This window comes from Calonectris borealis, chromosome 9 (genome assembly GCF_964195595.1).
Source record: "Calonectris borealis chromosome 9, bCalBor7.hap1.2, whole genome shotgun sequence".
NCBI lineage: Eukaryota > Metazoa > Chordata > Aves > Procellariiformes > Procellariidae > Calonectris > Calonectris borealis.
Genome location: NC_134320.1, coordinates 24,245,903 through 24,260,007, shown reverse-complemented (window position 1 = coordinate 24,260,007; position 14,105 = coordinate 24,245,903). Strand labels below are relative to the sequence as shown.

At 51.8% G+C, this 14,105-nt stretch overlaps 2 protein-coding genes across 2 annotated transcripts; both read right to left on the bottom strand.

Annotated features, from left to right (window-relative positions):
- Positions 1-583: 583 nt before the first annotated feature.
- LOC142085446 (solute carrier family 2, facilitated glucose transporter member 2) lies at positions 584-11,124 on the bottom strand. The gene is made up of 8 exons (XM_075157398.1): positions 10,578-11,124; positions 9,697-9,812; positions 8,320-8,482; positions 7,316-7,503; positions 6,155-6,259; positions 4,165-4,266; positions 3,070-3,273; positions 584-2,862 (listed from the first exon to the last, which is right to left on the bottom strand). The coding sequence occupies exons 1-8, from the start codon at positions 10,690-10,692 to the stop codon at positions 2,671-2,673; spliced, it is 1,185 nt and encodes a 394-aa protein (XP_075013499.1). The 5' UTR covers positions 10,693-11,124; the 3' UTR covers positions 584-2,670.
- Positions 10,790-12,777, bottom strand: LOC142085638 (solute carrier family 2, facilitated glucose transporter member 2-like). The gene is made up of 4 exons (XM_075157702.1): positions 12,767-12,777; positions 12,030-12,201; positions 11,215-11,489; positions 10,790-10,799 (listed from the first exon to the last, which is right to left on the bottom strand). The coding sequence occupies exons 1-4, from the start codon at positions 12,775-12,777 to the stop codon at positions 10,790-10,792; spliced, it is 468 nt and encodes a 155-aa protein (XP_075013803.1).
- Between the last annotated feature and the right edge of the window lie 1,328 nt (positions 12,778-14,105).

The window sequence follows — 14,105 nt, the reverse complement described above, 5'->3', positions numbered from 1 at the left end:
CCATAGCTCCAGCCGTTCTGTTTGTGCTGACTGGCCGGCCCACAAGGACCGAGCGGGATGTCCAGGACCCCGGTGCCAGCACCCTCACTGCCACCCCGCCTCTGCTGTCCCATCCTCCCATTCCTGGAGGGAACCCAGCCTGGCTCTGCCCTCAGAACAGGGGCAAATCTGCTTCGAACCCCATCTCTCCCCAAATGCTCCTCCTGCCTATCGTGCCTAGAGAGGCCCCAGCACCAAGTTTTAAGCTGCAGCAGCATCCATGCACGTGGAGGTGTGCTTCACAGGGGGCTTTTACAGGTGGCCGGTGGGGATGGCTGGGGTTAGACGCCGGCACATCTCCAGTGAGGGTTCATCCCAACGCAGAGCCAGCTCCCACCAGCTCCAGGGCTGCCTCCCAACCCCGCAGTCTCACCTCTGGACCATCCATTTCTAAAGGGATTTAGCTGAGGGTTTGCACAGCAATTACCACCCATGGAGCAAACGTGTCCTGCCAGGAAAATACCTCCCACCTGGAGTTGGACATATGTCTGAGATGTACAGAGGGAAAAAAGACCGAACAGCGCAAGCCAACACATGCCGTAGATGTTGTTCATTGTCACTTTTATGTAACAGACATAGATAACATTGCTGAAAGCAAGAATCCATCTCTTTTTTTTTCCTTTTTTTTTTTACATTCAGACAATCCATTATAATATTTAACTAACTGCAGTAGACACCATGGAGAGCTTCTGAGCCTGCCGTCTCAGCTAGTCTCACCTGGGGAGACCTGTTTGCAGCACACAGGCTGACGGTTCGACCCCGAGCCTGCGCCCCAGCTCTGCTGCTCTCGTCTGTGCCCTGGTTCCCACACGCCCCGCGTGCCCCGTGTCAGGCCCAGGTCCCCCACCGCGGTAGCACATGACAGCATTGACCCAGTTCTCTTCTAGTTAAATCCCAGCAGTCAGTCCAGGAAAGGCTTTGGTGCAATCTTATTGCTCCAGTGCACATACCGGGGCCAGACACTTCTCCCAGTGGACCTCGTGGCTACACTTCCAGTCACTTGGAAGGGACCGGAATTTGCTTTAGGGTCTTAATACCAAGGCAGTAAAGTCTACAAAGGAAGAAGTTCAGGCACATGGAAAGGAGCATGAACCTTCCCTAAAACCAAACCCATAGCAGCAGCCTGTGATCCTCCTTGGCCCATCTATTCTCACGCCTTTCGTTACGCTTGATCCTCTGTTACATTATGGTCACTGCTTCACTGACAGCCGCGATGAGCTCGCGGTGACCGAGCAATGCTGGTGTTTCATCTCTAGATAAATAATGGGCTTCCATCCTGAGAACGTTGCTAGAAAGTAACCTGGTATCACAACAAGGAACATGCAAATCTTAAAGGTCAAGCAAACGGAGAGCAGGCTTTTACAATGATTCCAACATATCCCCCAAGAAAGGCAGAAAAATCCTTGCAGTTTGATTTTGTCACATAAAAGGATCTCATAAAGAAGCAAAACGAACACAAACAAGGCTATAGAAACAACACAACCTCCTGCTTGCACACTGGCTTGGCTGAAGCACATCCAGCCAGCAAAACCATAAGTGGTGCACAGTGGGGTGGGGTCAGTGGGGCGCCTTCCAGTTAACGCTGCAATTTCCCCTTTGTTTTATCATTCATTGTTACTGAGCTGGAGCCTGTGGGTCTAAGCTGGAGCCTGTGGGTCTAAGCATGGTACAAAAGGAAGGGGAGGCAGACGCAGAGGGTGGGGAAGGAGGAGCAGGGAGGGGAGGTGACCTGGCGATGGTCACACCATGGGAGGGATGGCAGCAGGACTTGAGTCTCCTGACCTGGGGGCTGGGAGTGGCCGGGCCCGTTGTGTGGTCAGTGATGTGGCGTGTCTTGTGCTGCAGCAGAGATAAAGGAGGGAGGAAAGGCTTCCTAGGAGGAAAGAGGAGATAAATAGTCTGGCTGAAACAAAAGAAAAAACATGCACATCAGCCCAGCCAGAGTTTCTAAGATTCTCCTGAAAAATGGTGTGACTTGAGAAATCCTTGTGAGGTTGGACAGCATTTCCATAATGCACGGATAGCAAAGCAAGTGAGGTGCATCCCAACCGATTTGGGTGGGATCCACCTTCTTCCTCTGCACAGGCAAGAGTAAAGGGGACTTTGCTCGGTCTGTTTTCCTTGGCACCTTGGGCGATCAGTGCTGTGTGCTGCTGCCGCAACTGCACCAGCAGTTGGTTTCTCAAGGCATGAGATCACTCAGCAGAAGAAAGCAGCCAGAATGGGACAAAAAGGTGAAAACATGAGGCTACAGCATCAGCCGACCCCTCTTTCCTTCATTCCAGCTGAGTGATGACCCTGCTCAATGTAATGCTTTGCCAACTCGTAACATCGTCATCCCACCGGGCTCTTCCAGCGGGGCGTGGAGACACACATGTAACATATTCCTCCCGTCCTTTCCCTGGCTCTTCCTGCAGCCCAGCTGTACCGAGTATTTCAGAGTAAAACGCCAGGTTAGCACCTGGGGCTCGGAGGTGTGAGCCGCAGCAGCCAGAAGGCACCCAACGGATGGGTCCTCCTGGTCTGCCGGCTGCAAGGTTTTTGTGAAATGAGACTGTTGCCCAACGTTCTTCCTGCGGTGCCTGAAGGAGGTCCACGCTCAGTCCCTCCTTTCGGGGTGCATGGCGATGTCTATGCCTCCTCACTGCCTCGCAGGTCTTCCAGCTCAGTCATGGCTTTGGCTGGGAGCTTCTTGCGGCGGAACACGGCTGCGATCTCCTCAAAAGACTTTCCTTTCGTCTCCGGTACTTTGAAGTACGCAAACAGAAAGAAGACTAGAAGCAGAGCCGCGAAGATCACAAACACGTATGGTCCACACACATCCTGCAGTGGGGGAAGTGACAACAGGGGACACCACCATCAGCACCGCAGGGATGGCTTCCCCTTCCTACCCCGGGGGGCTGAGGTGCCCGGCGGGCCTTGGGGATGGAGATCTAGGAGGCACGTCCACGTCCCACTGGGGTGCTTCGGGAGCCCAGCAGCGGGGTTCTGCCAGTCATTTATTTGTACGGTTTTAGAGGGATTTCTTACCGCTATGTACTGGAAACACATTCCCACAATGAAGTTGCAGGCCCAGTTGCAGAAGCCGGCGACGGCGATGGCAGCGGGGCGCGGGCCTTGGCTGAACAGTTCGGCTACGATAAACCAGGGGATGGGCCCGGGCCCAACTTCAAAGAAGATGACGAAGAGGAAGATCGCCACCATGCTGACATAGCTCATCCAGGCAAACTGGCTCTGCAAGAGGGTGCGCTCGGTGTTACAGTCCCAACATGACTGTCATTAATTATCACTAATTATTTTTAATTAGGCTGCTTTTTCCGAAATTTCTTTCTATTGAGACAAGTGGGGACTGGACGTGCATAATTAAAGCTCTAAACTCTTGTGCCGGGTGCTGGCTGGGCGTGTGGAGCCAGCGTTGCTGCTTGCAGAGGGATGTTGGAGCTCACAGCTATCAGCTCAGCTATACCTTTGAGCCCTCTCCTTGCCTGCAGCACGGCCAGGAAGAGGCAAAATGGTGTTTTCTTTAATAACCAGGGTGTTCAGTAAAGGAGGCCATCCCTTACCTGGTTTTACATCTTGACAGGAGCTTGCACCAGTGGTTTGGATTGACTTTGATGGGGGCTGGCTCCATCCTCTGCCTATTCTGCCCCATGTCTCACAGCCCGACCCCTCTCATGGGTGTTGGGAGGAATAAGTTGTCCCTTTTTCTATGACAAGACGCTAGTCTAGCATCCCTGCACCAAGCCAGGGAGACGCAGGTTGAGGGTTTAGGGCACACAGTGCTTGCACATGGAGATACGCCCTGAGTTTTCTTAGCATGGGATTATGCCGAGGGAATAGTGCGGTTGCTGTGTAAGGAGCTGAGGTTGCCAGTGGGCTCAGGGAGGGGACAGGGGACACACGTCCTTTCTAGCAGCACTGGGGTATCTCAGAGGCCAAAGAGCGCAACATCCTCGGGCACTGCCACCAGAGATGGCTCCAGCTATGGCCACTTTGAACTGTCCCTTCTAAGGACAAATGTTTTCTGAACGTCTTTGAGATGAAAATGCAAAACATTCACTTTAGAGGGTGGTTTGTCTTCTCTTGTTTGCAAACCATGGAGAAAAAATGGAGGGAAATCCTTACCAGGAGCGCAAGTCCAACCGTCATGGCTATGGCGCTTATTAACATGCCCATCAAACCAGCCAGGAACAGGGACCGCCTGCCCGCCTTCTCCACCAGAAAGACCTGTAGAAACACATGCAGCAGCTCGGTCTCCAGCACCGCCGCTCTCAGGAGGTTTGATCAGGTCCATTAGCAATGAGCAGCCTGTTACCACTACCATACCGCACTCCTGCCCTCTTAGCTCTCGTGGTAGAGACTTATGTGCTGGTTTCCAAGTGTCAGAAACTCTGCGGTGGCTGTTAGGGAGCCAGACTGAAGAGTTGCTCTGCCAAGGGCAAGGCAAACCCACGTATACTCAGAGCTCGTGCACTTCCAAGCTCTCAGGACTTCCCAGCGCTCCTACACGGGTATTGCTGACTATGGACTTTTTTTCTCTCTTGGTTTTTTTCAGGAAGAATAAACTTACTAGATCTGCATTAGTTTGGAAGTAGCCTTCAAAATGTAGCATGATTCAAGACATATTATGGGCCATTGCACCTTGTCTGTCCCAGAGCAGGGATAGTTGTGTAGCAGCTGGAGCCAGGATTTTTCCTTCAATGGCTCCCAGATTCCTTTTGCTTCCCTGGTAGCCCCAAGGCTTAGCTTGCTCCTTCTCAACTACTCTTGGTGGACTCCAGTCACCTCACCCAACTTTCAACATCTAAGTCTGTACCAGTCACTTCACCCAGTGGGGAGATGTAGGTTACTCCAGAGGACAGTGCATCTGGCCTGCCCGAAGATACCATGCCGTAGCCTCTGAGGCTGCTGCTCCTTCCCCTCTGCTTGAAAGGACGCCTTTGGCCATCAGCTCAACCTTTCCTGCCATTACAGCAAACGATTTATGCTTCCAGGAGACCATCTCTTTTGCTGGAGGCAGTTCATCCCGCTAACTCGTGAAGCTGCAGAGGGCGAGCCTCTGCGCTCCCTTCCTCTCTTGCCAAGGTCCGCCCGGCTGTCAGTGCTTCTGCCTTTTGATCCGGATCTGTCATTTATTGACAGATGCAGGTAATTTTTAAGTGCTCCTGGCCAAAAGAAGCAAAGAGCAAATGCCCCAGGCTGCAAGTACCACAGCCCTGGGGCAGAGATTGAACTGCAAGAGACCCCCCAAGCTGGAGAAGGACCTCTTCCACACACCTCTGTGCCTCGTTTCACAACAAACATCATGGTTTCTCCTCTGTATGGGATCTGTGATGGACTTCTTCTAAAGCAGGTTCACCCCAAGACCTCCTATCTCATGCACGCTGGACTAAGATCTCTTAGAGCTGTGTGTTTCTACCTTGCTAGTCCTGCTTCGTAAAAGTCCGTCGCTCCCTAGGTCTTTCTAGAGATCTGAGGGAAACGGGCTTGGCATTTCCTGATCTTCTTATATTAATGGCCACATAAAAAAAATAATTGCCTGCTGACTGGAACTGTGTTAATACTCTCAGGAGAGAGACGAACGGAGGAGAAGGCTGTGAACACGGAACCATCCTCCCGTTGCTGCAGAGCACTGCATAGATACGATGAGGATTGCTTTTAAAAGCTAGATGGCTTTTATTGCTGTGGAATAGCCTTTGGCTATCACTCGTGCGGGTGCTATGTACATACAGAAAACAGTCTGAAAGATAACAGGTAAGAGGGAGATTGGGAGCTGCTGGCTTCCCCATCGCACCCCCAATCCCCTGCCTGCTGCCCCAGGGAATAGGACCTGCAGAATTTCAGTCTCGAAGGCAACTTTTGTTTTGGGGCAAACGCTGAGCTACCAGAGCTTCCCTGATGCAGTTTTCACTCACGAGGCATTTAGCAGCGCTGTTTGATAGCAACGGGTTGTATTTCAAAGCTTGATTTTTCAAATGAGACCTGCCCAGGGAATGATTTTTCCCGTCAGTAAGGTGTGCAGGGTCAGCCCCAGCTCTAGGATAAAATCCTGTTTCAAAACCACATTGTAGCTTACTTGTTTTTGTAGTCTGGGGGGACAGAAATATTTACTTACGGAGATAACTGTGAAGACTGTGTTCACCACTCCAACGCCAATGGTTGCATAAACTGGTTGGTCAACTCCAGCTCTCTCGAAAATGTTTGTAGAGTAGTAAAAGATCTATCAAAATACATCAGGATGAAGGATTAGGCAACAGGGCTGGCGGAACTTTTTGTTCTTTTGAGGGAAGGATTGTTCTTGCTTGGCTGAGATGTGAAGTAATTTAATTATGATTAGTTTTTCAACTTTTTAATGGCTTGTTATAATAATTAAAGCTGAAACTTTCAAAGGAGCCTGAGGGAGTTAAAAAATCCCATTGAAATTCCCCTCCTGAGCTACTGCATTTGCACATTTAAAACTGTTTTCTTCCATGTAGTCCCACATTTAATCTTGAAAGCCAGATCACCAGCAGCGAGTGCTGGAGACAAATACCTTAATATAACTGAGTTTTAAATTAATTTTAAAATATCCTCGCTACATTGGAATGACTCAGATTTCTCCCTTCTCTCAAAGAATAAGGTGATTGCTATCTCGTGGAAGTTAAGGGCAGGAGGTAAAGGGGGGCTGACCGCACGGCTGGTGATGGGGCCGGGCACAGCGTCGAGCTGGGGCAGCCAGGCATCCCTGCGTGCTGCTCCGCCTTGCGATGCGGAAATGCTCGAGTTTTGAAAGCCGGTGGGACAGAGACCTCAACCTCTGTAAAGTTGCCACCAGACTTTTAAAAATTTGAGTTTTAGCCAGTTTTGAAAAGGAGGCTCCATGCTTCTAGATATAAAATGGTAATTTCTGGTATCCCAGGAGGTGCTACAAAACCTGTTTAGCTAAAAATAGCTAAAAGATGGTGATTATGTGGTTCCTGGGGAGAGCAGGTAGTCATTAAAGAGAGCAAACTGCTGACGAACTCAGGTATGAGGAGGGTCGCGGGAGAGCTCAGTGTGGGCTCGCCGAGCCAGCTGGTCTCGTGCTGAACTCCCTCGCACCCTTCTCCCCTCCTGCCTTCCCGCAGCCCGGCTCGGCGGTGAGGTCCACCTTCGACACCGATGGTGGTGGCCGAGGAGCCTACTGCAGTCACAGGAAAACCTTCTCTTCACCCCTACGTGGCTCGGACGGAGCCAGTATTGCCTTTTCCTGCTCAGTGTGGATTTCCTTAAAGCCAAATGTTTTTGAGAGACTCACCGCGTTGATTCCTGAGAACTGCTGAGATATCTGCACCATCAGCGCCACGATGACAGCCTGCCTATACTTCGAAGAGGTGAAAAGCTGCCTTATGGAGACTTTCTTTTCACTAGCAGCTTCTTGCTTTTCCTTTTCCATCTCAGCAATCTCTTTCATCGGGTCACAGTTTCCTCTGAGCCTTTTCAAACCTTAAGAAAAAAAATAATTGACATTTTATTTTCAGTGGTAGATAAGGAGCAGAGTAAGGACAAGAATCTCTCTAGCCAAAACTCAGGCTAAGCCAACCACATGGACGGTAGTGTCCTCTTGCTCTGAGGACTCCTATGGCACGTCAAGGACCAAGGTGTGTCTGCTTGGTAGGGCAGCAGCACATTAGTTGTGCGAAAGCTCTGAGACACCACGCTCAAGCCTCATCCCTCAGCAACGTTTATTAGTCCCATGCAAACATATCTCAATAGTTTCTGGTCCAGAGCTAGTTTATACTTCAGCAGCTCAGAGCAGGGGCATGCACCTCTGCCCCCAAGCACGTGGACATCCTCTGTTTTACTTGCTCCTGGGTTCTCACCTCCTACCGTTGACTGCTCTTACTCCTTGTAGAGATGGCTGGAACCAGCTGAGGAGGTGGAAGATGTATAAGCGGTTGCAGTAACCGCTATGGATTTGCTGTGTAGTTGCAAAAAGCACCAAGGATAGAGAGATCGGCTGTCCCCCAGATGTCATTTTTACACCTGATTGAAATCCCTTCCAACTGAATGGGGTTTTGGGGGGGGTGGCATCTGCTAGATGCGATCTCTCTGATGGAAAAAGATGCGACATAGAAGCAAGCGTGCCGTAGGCAGTGACTATATGCAGGTGTCCGAAATCCCTCCTGCAAATGTGCTGGGTGGGATGGAGCAACTATACCCAGTTACACATGTGAGCCCTCAGCCGGGCTTTTCCTTCTGTGTTTAATACTATGTAGAGTATAAAGACAACTCCAGACAAGCCCAGAATGTGTCTCTTACTTTTTTTAGCTTCCTCCACCTTCCCCAGTTTGATGTAAAGGTATCGGGGGCTCTCGGGGCACAGTAAGAGCAGGAAGAACTGCAGGAGGGCAGCCACACCGGACAGACCGAGGAGCAGGGGCCACATCTCGTCGTTGCCCAGGAGAAAGTCTAGTCCGAGGACCTGGAATAATTGAGGCATCTTTGAATGGCTTATTTTGCACCCTAGAACAAGAAAGCGATTGAGCACTATGGCATTGCGAAGCAACAACCTGGAGGAAAACAAGAAGCAAATACCAATTATCAGTCCTAACGATTAGATTTCGTTAGTGATGATGCATATTTACAAGGAGGGAATGAACAGATGGCGTAAAATGTCATGAGCAAGACTTTGGCTTACAGGCGCTGTGGGACAAACCTCTGCAGGGCTGTTCCCCACCCCGGGATGGCTCGGTCCTCCTTGGGACGTGCCACCAGCAGAACCACTGGCCAGAACCACTGCATAAACAGCTCAGCCAATACAGACATGCCAGTGAAATGTTTTCTCCTCAGACCTTGCTCTCCTGGGTTGTTAGGGTATGGGTTTTTATGGGCATGTGTGTCCTAAGCAAGTCCACAAAGGTGCAGAGCTTGGATGGAAAAGGTGCAGAGCTTGGATGGAGGTCCAAGCGTGGGATGCCCCAGCTGCCCGGCCACTAACCAGCAGAGTCTGAGCACCAGGGCCGCAGCGCAACGTCAGGCTCAGCAAATAGGCTAACTTGAGCTTTGCTTCAGTGTGTGAGTATGGCATTGAAGAAGGTGCTCCAGAGGGGTTGTCAGTACTTGCAACCTTTTTCCTTCCACAATTTGCAAAGCATTTTTTGTGTTCCCACAGCCAGTGAAGCCGGCAGGACCTGCCTTGTGAGCTTTTTTCCCCATGGTCCGTCCACTTAGTCTTTGGCTAAGTCAGATTAGATGAACTTTCTGGTTATGTTAAGTTTTTCTGGATGTGTTGGTTCTTGGTACATTTATGTGCCAGCCTGTCACGTAGGTGGGACTCCTGTCCTGGTGGGAAATGCTGTGGGGATGTTGGACTCCCTCCTTCTCTGCTGAAGCCATTTTTGAGCACCTGAATGTCAGGGATCTCATGTTCAGGATCCAGCCTGACTCTGATGAGATGCGTACAAAAACTTCGCAAGAGAGGGGAGAAATTGTTTGCAGAAGTACTTTTTAGTTCATGAGAAGTCACCTTTGTTAAGGACACCTCTGACTCGGGGTAGGAGTTTATCCCCATCAGAGCAGATTGCTTCCCACTGTCCTTCAGTTTTGGGTGGAATGATGAGCGATACCCCGGCATATCACTGGGGTATCCCTAGTCTCTGAAATACCCTCTCTGGACTCATACGCTTTTCTTCTTACCTGGCTGATGAGGATACCCGTGACGATAGCAAGCTGGTGCAACGTCCCCAGCGCTCCTCGAAGGGCCGTGGGAGAGACCTCGCTGACGTACATGGGCACGAGTCCGGAGGAGAGCCCTGCACCAAGCACATGCAGGCGTCACCTCTTCTCGACCACAGCTCAGCAACCAGCAGAAACCGCTTCCCAAACGGGAAAGGAGGGTGGAGCCCATGTGCTGCATCCCACATCCCACCAAGTCCCTCGTGCCTGGCTGGGAACCACCCGCACCCTGCAAAGGTGCTCGGATATCCCCGGGTTCAGAGCCTTTATACTTGAACACACATATGAGCGTGGAGCAGAGATCGTCTGCTGGGAGAAGTTATCACAGAGCAAAGAGCTTTCTTAAAACTTGCCTTGAACCTTCCGAGCGGAGTATTGTATCTGCATACCCGTCACAGCGATAATGAGCTGTTATTTCTAAGCTAATTCTAATGTGGTTCCATATTATTTGCCTACTATCTTATCCTCCCTCCGTACAGTGTTCCTGTGCTATCTGCTAGATAGGACTGTTGTCTAGGGAACGCGTTGAACAGCGTGGCTAATAACATACTGTTACAACAGCCACCACCAAGATCGAGCCTCGAGATACAGAGGAGGGACTCGCGCCTTCCTAGGATAGGTAAAATAAACTGATTTCACGATAGAGCCACCCCAAATACTGCTGGGAAAGACCCTGGATTGAGAAGGACAGACGTAGGGAGAAGAGGGAAACTCCCACCTGTGAAATCCCTTCTGAACTAAAAAAAAGACTAAAAAATATAGGAAACTCTTAACTGCAGCCCTGGAGCACCCAGCACCCACCAAGGGGTTGGTTTGCGGTGCTTGACCCTGCCTGGACTTACCGCAGTACAGCCCCGTGACTGCTCTCCCGGCGATGATGAGCATGTGAGACGGCCCGAATTTCGCCAGCCCCATGAGGAGGTTCCCAGCGATGGAGAGGACGTTCACCACCAGCATGGCTTTCACCCTGCAAGGCAGCAGCGGCTCAGCTCGTGCTGGCACCTCTCTCAGCCAAAGCAGCCGTCGCGACACACGACCAGAGCTATTAAGTGACTTAATCAGCGCTACAGGGGAAAAAAGAATGATCGTAGGCACTGAAAAATATCGGGCAGGGGTGCAATCAGAGTAGCTAAAAGTGTATTACGCATCCTGCGCAAACGCCGTTCCGATGCCCTCCTCTCCCTTCCGCAACGGGAAGAAGGGGGAATTCGGAAGTTAATCAAGGCTGCTCGTCAGCTGCTTGTCTGAAGTGCTAAAAGTTGCCATAAAACGTCTGATTTATAATTGAGGCTTTTAATAAGCCAGACCTCTGCGGTGGTTGGAACAGTATTTTGGAGGTTTGAGGGTTTTTTTTTTCATTAAATTGAGGAAAATAACACAAATTGTATTTCTACGGAGAGGAAACGGTTCTAGGGGAAAAATCAAACAAAAAAGGCTTGGGCTGCGGCACGCGAGTCCCAGCGCACAAGGTCCTCTCACCTCCCCAGCCGGTCGCCGATCCACCCCACGGTGAAGGAGGAGACCATGCCGCCCACGGCGAAGACGGAGACGGAGAGGGACCAGTACATGGTGAGGATGTGCGGGGAGGTGGCGAGGTCCTCCCCGGTGTCGGCCGGGGGTGCGAACGTGCCCTCGGTGCCACCCCAGGTCTCGGTGCCGGGGACGGGGCTGGTGCCATCCTCCCCGGAGGCGTTGGTGGCATGTCTGTCCAGGGGGACGATGCCCAACACGCGCCCGTAGTGGGCTTCTATCACCTGTGGTGGGCAAAGAGGAAAACCGCCGTCGACTCAAACCTGTAACCACCCCCAGCCCCTGTTTTGGGTTTTTTTCTGCCCCAGGAAAAGCTTTTCATCACAGGCTCCCCAGGGGTGGAATCTTGGGGTCCCCCACAGCTCCCCAGCACCCAGACCCCCCCAGCAGGGAGGGACAGCGAGGACAGGCTCTGAGCATCCCCCCTCATCCGATGCCGCTTCCCGGGGACGGGGTGAGCGCGGTGTCCAGATTCGGCACCTGCGGAGAGGTGCTGTCCCTTGGTCTGGGCGCAGGGACCGTGTTGCAGTGGCGACGGCACCATGACGTGCGGAGCCCCGCTCCTTTCACGGGGGGGGTGACAGCGGGGGGTCCTCGCTGTTGTCTCACCCCACTGCCGTATCGTGGGGGCTTTGTACTGCGGGAGATGGCGCCTGGGGAAGGGACAGAGCCCTCCTGAGGGCTTCGGCAAGGGAGAAGCCAGCCCTGGCCGCCCCGAAGCCCTCGTCCCTTGGCTGTGCATGGCCTGGGGGGGCTCGGCTTACCTTCTGGGGGGCGTTAATGACACCCAGGCTGTAGCCGTACTGGAAGAAGCCCAACACCGCTGTGAAGACGGAGAGGACCAGCGTTCCCGTGAGGTGCTGGGGGAGAAAGCAGAGAACAGCCTCACCCCGCTGTCCTAGCCCTGCCCAAACCTGGGGGGGCTGCACCCCATCCCTGTCCCAAGGGACCCCCCTGCCCAGGGATGCTGCTGCAGCAGCACAGGCGCTTTGGCTGGCTCCAAAGGAGAAGGGAAAGCCCCTGGGGGTGGGCAGGATCAGGCCCCCGGGGCAGAGTGGGGTTGCCCCACAAAGAGCAATCTGTGCCGGGGCTCTCCCCGCTGCGCTGCCCGTCCTCGCCCCGGTGCTCGCGGCGAGCGGGAGCTCTGCCCGCTGCAGCAGCGCAGGCAGCAGCAGCAGCGTGCCCTGCCCCATCCCAGCGCACGGGCAGCACCACCGCTGAAGCAGAACAGCTAGGAAAAAATGACCAAAATGGTATTTTTCAGCAGTGCTGTTTCAGTATTATTTCCTTCCATCACAGTTAAAATTATCTGAGGAGCTGACAGAGCTCTTAAAAAGAAAAAATTAATCCCTTGACCCCTTTGCCCCTGCGCTCAGTATGCAGATATCAAAGAGCAATTAATTAGGGGAGGGGATTTTTTTTTTGTTGGTTTTGGTCTCGGCAAGCAATAGATGCCATTGCTCAGCGCTGGGCTCCTGCAGAAATTCTAGTGCAAAATTACCGCCGAGCCATGGTTACCTTCTCTGCTTGCATTTTGCTCTTCTTGTCCATCCCGCAGCTCCTCCGCTGTCCTCCCGGGAGCGGTCCCTGTCCTGGGCTGCGGAGCGAGGTGAGAGCTTGGGCAGGGAAGGAGGGACAGCAGGGCTGGGATGGAGGCAGCAAAACTGGCTGGTGCTCCGAGAGATGGGACTATATCAACTCTGGAGTTAATGAGAAACCCAAGCCTTCCATGTGTTATTTGGCTACTGCTCGGCTCAGGGCAGCCACTACCAATCCCCGTATTTGGGGGGACAAACAAAGCAACGGGAGATCCGCCAAGACGTAGAGCGGACCTGGGAAATTCAAATGATCGGGCTGAAAGGCTGGTTTGGGGCTGTCCCTCAGTTGAACAGTCTGCGATGTGACGTGCCGGGGACTTGGGGACATGCTACAGCCTATTTCGAGATCTTCGACACCTTTCTTGGCTTCTGTGCTGGGTTCATGTGCTACATTACAAACCTCTTGCTGAATTAGCAAGGAGAAACCTTTCCAGCATATGTAGCAAAGAAGCTAGAAAATGACTAAGAATGTTTTATTTAGATAGCACTTGGCACCTGCTTTAAAATATATTTATGTGTGTATATAACATACACAGCCAAACATATATAAATACAGATGTATACAGGTCTCTCTCTATACATACATACATACCTGCACGCAGGCAGCCCCCTCAACGTAGCGGTAATGCTAGTACACATCTGTACGTATGCATCCTGAGCATTCAGAGAAGCTGTATGTGTATATGGAGATATAACATAGCAAAATTACCCAGAATATTCCAATAACATACGTTTTCATTAAAAAGCCTGAACGCTGAGCCTTTCAGCACCACCAGCTGATGGCTGCGCTGTCAAATATCGCCGATGCTAGCGAATATTGCCGATGCTAGCGAATATCGCCGATGCTAGCGAATATTGCCAATGCTAGCGAATATCGCCGATGCTAGCGAATATTGCCAATGCTAGCGAATATCGCCAATGCTAGCGAATATCGCCGATGCTAGGGAATATCGCCGATGCTAGCGAATATCGCCGATGCTAGCGAATATTGCCGATGCTAGGGAATATTGCCGATGCTAGCGAATATTGCCGATGCTAGCGAATATCGCCGATGCTAGGGAATATTGCCAATGCTAGCGAATATCACCGATGCTAGGGAATATTGCCGATGCTAGCGAATATCGCCGATGCTAGCAAATATTGCCGATGCTAGCGAATATCGCCGATGCTAGGGAATATTGCCGATGCTAGCGAATATTGCCCATGCTAGCGAATATCGCCGATGCTAGCGAATATCGCCGA